Source organism: Mustelus asterias, chromosome 4 (genome assembly GCF_964213995.1).
Source record: "Mustelus asterias chromosome 4, sMusAst1.hap1.1, whole genome shotgun sequence".
NCBI lineage: Eukaryota > Metazoa > Chordata > Chondrichthyes > Carcharhiniformes > Triakidae > Mustelus > Mustelus asterias.
This window is the reverse complement of record NC_135804.1, coordinates 146821326-146828661: the sequence shown is the minus strand read 5'-3', so window position 1 is coordinate 146828661 and position 7336 is coordinate 146821326. Positions and strand designations below refer to the sequence as shown.

General features: G+C 45.4%; 1 protein-coding gene across 1 annotated transcript in view; it reads right to left on the bottom strand.

Annotated features, from left to right (window-relative positions):
* fgf16 (fibroblast growth factor 16) overlaps positions 1–6998 on the bottom strand; it is a 12150-nt gene extending 5152 nt beyond the window's left edge. Inside the window, exons 1-2 of the mRNA XM_078210421.1 lie at positions 6678–6998; positions 4940–5043 (exon numbers count right to left, since the gene is read on the bottom strand). Coding sequence (XP_078066547.1) covers positions 4940–5043; positions 6678–6954 — 381 coding nt within the window. The 5' untranslated portion in view covers positions 6955–6998. The remainder of the gene's footprint in view (positions 1–4939; positions 5044–6677) is intronic.
* Between the last annotated feature and the right edge of the window lie 338 nt (positions 6999–7336).

The following is a 7336-nucleotide window of genomic DNA, read 5'->3' as shown; positions in this document are numbered from 1 at the left end:
CCGGAATTGAACCGGGGTCCCTGGCGCTGCAAGGCAGCAGTGCTAGCCATTGTGCCACTGTGCCACCCCACAGAGTATTCTGTGTGGTGGACCGAACTAAAGTGGTGAATAGGATTGATTGATTGGATTTATTGTCACGTGTACTGGGATACAGTGAAAAGTATTGTTGATGCAAAGTTAAGTTTCTTTTCAATGGATTGTGTGATATGTAATCTATATTTTCGGAATAATAGACCATAATTAAAGGAAATATTGCAAACAAGTAAATTCATACTTTTGCATAACATTTATAATTACACAGGAATGCAATTATTAAAATCCTGTTGTTACAAACCTAGCTTTATAGAAGCACTTGTCCTGACATAAAACCGCATGTGTAAACTCCAAAGTTCACACGTCGATTGAAGTAAACCTGTGCTGGTTCCACTGAATTTATTTACAATGATAACGTGTATTCGAGAGTCCTTAAACTGGAAAGCCACCAACAAAAGTATCAGCCATGCGCTCGACACCTCCACATCAGATGTTACAAACAGCTGTAAGATCATTGACATCACAGGTGGGAAGGTTAGTGGCTGATGCCTGATCCTCAATCCTAGCATCACGTGGATAGGAGGTAAAGGGGTTATCCAATTTGCAGGTTGTCATCAACATCATAAATTAACCTTCAATTGTGCCCCACAGCTGACCCCAGCTTAAGATCCGAGAGTTATATTTGAAAAGGCAGATGACTGATAGAACTTCCATATTCTGTTGGTTCTTCATTCTCTCAAGATTTCACTTCTGTTCAGGAGTGAAAAACTATGCGCTCGCTGTAGAAACTGTTCTTTTAATATAGAAGCAACTATTACATCTTATTGATTTGTAGTTTCCCCTTTCCCTTTAAAGTCCAATTGTATTTTGAAAAGGAACGCGAGACCTTTTACAAGAGGATTCCTGAAATCAAGGCTACTTACTTCAATGAAAAACAAAATGACCAAATGCTAATTCCTATAGCCTTTCTTTTATTTCTGAATCATTTCTTCAGCTTTCAGGCTGTAAAACGTGTTCTAAATAACTGAATGATTGCAAGTATTATGAAGGGCAGCATGGTAACACAGTGGTTAGCATGGCTGCCTCAGCGCCAGGGACCCAGGTTCAATTTCAGCCTTGGGTGACTTTGTGTGGAGTTTGCACATTCTCCCCATGTCTGTGTGGCTTTCCTTCGGGTACTCCAGTTTCCACCCACAGTCTAATGAAGTGCAGGTTAGGTACATTGGCCATGCTAAATTGCCCCTTAGTGTCCCAAGATGTGTAGGTTAGGAGAATTAGTGGGGTAAATGTGTGGGGTTAAGTAGATAGGGCAGGGGGTGGGCCTGGGTAAGATGGTCAGTGCAGACTCAGTGGGCCGAATGGCCTCCTTCTGCACTGTAGGGATTCTATGATTCTAATTATGTTGTAAGTTCTTGTGTCCTTAAGGGGCAGGTAAACACTAGCATCTTTATTCCTCCCCATCACTAATCTTCTAGTTTACATGATTTCCTTTCCTTAATCTCACTCCTTTGTTTACTCTGCTCATTTTAATTCTTATCTCTGTATCTCCTGTTCTGGCACCTTGCTGCATTAGAAAATTTTGATCAAAGTTAAACGGAATTTGTCCTATCATATTGGTTTGTCAGCAACAATTATTTATTTATTTGTCACAAGTAGGCTGACATTAACACTGCAGTGAAGTTACTGTGAAAATCCCCTAGTCGCCACACTCCGGCACCTGTTCTGGTATACTGAGAGAAGTTAGCATGGCCAAGGCACCTAACCAGACTGTGGGAGAAAACCAGAGCACCCGGAGGAAACCCATGTAGACACGGAGAATTTGCAGATTCTGCATAGACGGTGACCCCAGCCAGGAATCGAATCCGAGTCCCTGGCACTATGAGGCAGCAGCACTAACCACTGTGCACCGTGTCGCCACGATTATTGAAAGCAAGCGTACGTGTTGAGTCACCTCCTGTTCCCTGATATTTAATGTCAGCTCAGACATCCTTAACCCTTAAAGCTACACAATCCTAAAACAACTTTCATGTTAAGATGAAAGTCACTTAGATAGTCGACAGCAAGGTGTGGATGGGGAACTCATTTATTCCTTCACAAAACGGAACGATTCCTACTATATTGTTTTCTCCTTTCCCCAGTTATGGTATGGTGAAACCCACCATTCATGAGAAATTGGTCATTGCTCTGAAACTGACTGCCAGAAGGATGGTCTTCATTGTGAAGCATCCACTCTGAATATTCTGACAAATATTCTCAGCTTAACTCTGCAGAGAATCGCAGTCGTGATCCCATCCTTCACCCACTGGAGCCAAAGGTTGGTACTCCAGAATGGTGCAACAATCAGATTGCCCCACTGGTGTTGCAGGGCAGAACCTTGGCTCAATGGTAGAAACACTCAGTCAGAAGCTGTGGATTCAAATCCTGCTCCAGAGATTTGAATACACAATCTAGGCTGACACTTCAGAACAGTACTGGAGCAGCGCTGCATCCAGCTTGGGGATCTGTTTTGAATGGCATTGTAAATGAAGACTCTAATTGCCCTCTGAGCATAAAAGAGTCCATGATACTTATTGAAGAAACTTCCTTGTGTCCTGGCCACTGTCACTGAGGGAAACCATTGCTGTTTGTGGGAACTTATCAGCAAGGTGGCTGCTGTGTTTTCCTTCATTACATCATTACAGCAGCAGTGTGTACCATCTACACTATGTGCTGCAGGAACTCACCAAGGCTCCTTGGGCAACATCTTCCAAACCCATGACTACTACCATCTAGAAGGACAAGGGCAGCAGATACTTGAAACATCTCCACCACCTGAAGGCTCCCCTTCAAATCTCTCACCATCCTGACTTGGAAATATATTGCTGTTCCTTCACTGTCACTAGGTCCAAATCCTGGAATTCTCTCCCTAACAGCACTGTGGGTGTACCAATACCTCAGGGACTGTAGCGGTTCAAGAAGGCAGATCAACACCACTTTCCCAGGGGTCATTAAGGATGGGCAATAAATGCTGGCCCAGCCAGCAATGCCCACATCCCATTAAAACTATTTTTTTAAAAAACATTGACTCTAAGTCAAGAGTATTTCCATAGGCTGTAGATCATTTGGGATGCCCCAAGGTACGTAAGCCATTATAAATAAATGCAAGTTACTTATCTTTTAGGTTCATATGTGTTGCACAGCAAAGGACTTCCTGGGCTGGGGTTTAAACACAGTTCTTAATTTATAAAATATACAGAAATTACACTGTCTCGTACTAATGAAGAATCGGGGTGCAGCTCCCATTGCTGTAAAGCTGCCTACACATCAGCCACCTCAAGACTGCAGTCATTTCCATGTCACCCGGCAGAAACAAATGTCTAAAAGGAAAGCCTTCAGCAATAAACACCTTGTCGTCATGTGATACAGAAACATTGTGCACTGCGTGACACTGAAAAAAATACAGAATATATATGGTGTAGTTCTCTCGGAATACCACTACAGTCGTTGTTTGATAACAATGAGCAACTTCTAAGGGAAGGAACAAGTCTACACTGCTGGTTCTGATTGATGTGTTGAGTTAAAGGGCGTTATTGTTTTTAATAGTCGGTTTACTATTAGGCACAGGTCTGGACCAGCCAGGAACAACAGGCTTCAGAGTTCTGCTGTTGTACCACAGTATCAGGAATGGCAGTGAGATCACATTGCAACAGATGGTATATTTTAAAGGGGAGATTAACTTAAGCAAACCCATCCCCTTACGTTGGGGAACTGCCTCAAGTCAAAGTGGGCGGATGATATTCTGGGGTAGCAACTGCAACCTCAATACACGGCAGCATAGATTCCACAGTAACAGCACCCACTCAAACACAACAACTGCACACTTGCATATTTCTGAGGGTACACTTTGAAAGTCACAACCTTAACTTTAATTTTTGGATCTTGACCGCTGCCTTGGGAAGAACAAAAGGACCCAGGGATGCAGAGGAATGGGTGGCGCCCTGTGCAGGTAGACCACACTACTGTAAACCTCTGCCCTTGGGGTTACTATTCCCTCCACTGTATCAGTTGAGCATTACCTTCTGAAAGTTAGCCACTGCCCCTCCAGCCAACTCTCAGTCACTTTAAAGCCAGTGTTACCTTTGATTGCAGCCCTGAAGATGGGAATAGAAACTGGCTGGTGACTGAAAGGGAGCGGCAGATAAAAGGGAATAACAAATGATAGGGAAATAAAAATCCAGAACACCAACTTAAAATGAGACAAATCCAAAGATGTGTGGGTTAGGTTGATTGGCCATGCTAAATTGACCCTAGTGTCAAGGGGATTAGCAGGGTAAACGTGAGGGGCTCTGGGAATAGGGTCTGGGTCGGATTGTGGTCAGTGCAGACTCCATGGGCCAAATGGCCTCCTTCTGCACTGTAGGGATTCTATGATTCTAAATGGTGGTTCTAACCAGCAGAAGGGGGCAATTTTAAGAGGGATATCAGGAAGTGCTGCTTCTCACACTGATGAGAAATAAGAGAGATCTTCTGGATAAAGTCATAAACACCTTAGAATCATTTCAGAAACAGCTGAGATCCCATTATTTTTTTTGGGGGGGGGGGGGGGGAGGTGGGGGAAATAAGTTTGTCCTGAATGGATGTGGTAAGGTATGTCTTGATCTTGTGTGTTTCTACAGTAACATCATGATGTTCTGGTGCCAACACTGGCAAGACCCTAATCTTCCCCTACCGAGTGCACTCCACAAAGTGAAATTTCCTGCAACAACACTTCAGTCTGACCCCACACACACACAACAGTGGATGGAAATCCGGGAATAATCAGTCTGCTTTTTTCCCCCCGGGATGAGATTCCGGCAGACAAACTTTGGCCCAGTTGCCTGAGACATTGCCCGGCACAATAAATTGTGGGAAGCAGGTTTGAACTTACCGACCCGTAGAGTTCGCCTCGCTCGTTCATCCCCAGGTAAAGTCCCGAGTCCACCCCACGGATGCTGACCAGTCCCACCGCGAGGCTAATGAACTCCAGGATTCCTGCACAACACACAGGGGCAATAGTCACTGGTCACAGCCTCCGGAGCAGCGAGGGTTAAGAGTGAGAGTAGCGCAATCGAGCCCGGAGGGACAGTAAAAAGCAACGAGAGGAATCAGGTGCACATTTTATTAGACGTTCCTGAGTCTGGGGCAACTCTCTAAATGCCCAGTAATGGTCACACAGACAGCTCATGTCAACACAGTAACCAGAACTGAACCACCCCAAAATAAATCTTCCTTAATTCACTGCATCAGAAAATAACACATTTTTAAAAATGCTACAGAAATGATCCTGTGGTCACCAAATAGTTAAAAAAAGTATCAGTGATTATATTAAAAAGAACATGTTTAAAACTGGCTGTAGTCTATATGGTGTCAGGTCACAGGGTCTGGTTCTAATTATATATTCCTCCATCCTTTCAGTTTTAATTCCTTGTATTTGATTGACCTTCAAATAGCCCGTGTAGTGTCTGCTCAGAAAGGCGGGATCGGTTCGGAGTCAGACGCGGTGGAAACTTTGGAGAAAACATGTTTTTTTTTAAGATGATCTCCCTTGCGTTTGATAGGAGCTGTGCAGTGATTTATGAGCCAGGTTTGGGGATTAGGTAAGAACAGTTTGAACCAAGCCCTCTAGAACTGAAAAGAATCACTGCAGCTTCCCAAGTGGATGAAAGACACCTGTCCCAGCCAGAGAGAAAGGCACAGGGGTGGGAGCTACTGTGATTTAAGGGCAGGGGAGGGGGGATCATTCTCCCCTGTCCTGTGTCCTTTACTCGCCAGACCCTCTCACCTCCACTGTTTCACTCCAATTCCCCCTCTAGCTGCCTCTCTGTGTTTTTGATTTGGTTTGATTTATTATCACATGTATTGGTATACAGTGGAAAGTATTGCATTGTATACAGTTTGTGTCCTAGTCTCTGTCTAAACTGTCTCTCTCAGCCTCTCTCTCCTAATGTGTGTGTGTGTGTGCGTGAGCCTCTGGCTTTGTGAGGTTCTCTGTTCAGTCTCTCGCTCCCTCTCTGCTCTCACTAACTCTTCCACACTCCCCCTGGGCAGGACTTTGTCTATCCAGTATATATCGGTGTATGTTTCTCTGTGTCTCCTCTCTTAACTCCAAGAGAATCGCTTGAAGGAGGATATCTGAGTTCCCCCCCACACACAGACGGCTCTGGGGTTTGACGGTAAATACAGTAACATCTCACAACCGCCCAGTGGCACCATCACTCACACTCCAATTCCAGTGTTAAACCCCTAAACCGTGCCAGACATGGTGCGTGGACGTTCTAAACCTTTCCAGCTAACCCTGCAAAAAAAAAGGGGCAAGTGTATGTGGAGAAAGTAGGAGATCAGCCCAGCTGGAAAAAAAAGGGTGAAAGTTGCACATGTTTCCCAGCGCCAGAGTTGGATAACGATTGATTTTCCTCTGCACATTTATCTATTAACTAGAAAAGCAGGTACACAGACTGGAATCATTCTGGGTTGCATTGTGCACAGTAAGAGAACCAAATCCGCCCTCTGGCCACATTAACCCTCCCTCCAGACACAACATTTGTGTTAAAAAGTGTTGATAAACACCAGTTGCTCCCAGGAACACAAGCCGGGAAATTGCTGCCTCCCTCCCTCTCCCCTCTTACCGAATCGGCTGTGATCTTGCCGGGTCCCGTGCACAGTCCCGTTCGGGAAGATTTCCAAGTGGAAACCGGTCCTGCAGTAGAGCTGCCTCCGCCGGAGGATGCCTTTGAGGTGGGCGAAGTCGGTGGGTGTTCCCCTCTGGAGCCTGCCTTCGATCTGCCCGAGCCTCTCGCTCAGGAAGCCGGGGGAGTCGGCGTGGAGCAGCGCGGGCGCATTCCCAAGAGAAACGGCGTGGATGTCTGAGTCCAGGGCTCCCAGATAACTGCCCAGCTCCGCCATCTGAGCCCCGGGGCCGATCAATTAGAGCCCCCGCGATCACTCCGTATTAATCAGCCCCTGTGCCGGGGACAGAGCCTCCCAATGCAGCCCCCTCGTGTATAATAACAGGCGAGGCGACTTTGTTTTGACTGCACCGTTTATAGAGATCCCGGCGCATTAATCTCCGCTTAAATTTCATAACTGAAGTCTAGGGGAATCAGATGAAAGCAGCTGTTTATATACACACTCTCACATTGACATATTCGATATTTAAATAAGCCCCGCCTGGCTTCCCCACGGCTTAATCGTCTCTGAGATTCATTGGGTTTGAACTCCAAGAGCTGCAACCCATTGTTAACTATGTAAAACACACACAAGAAAACTCGAACATCCACTGATGCAG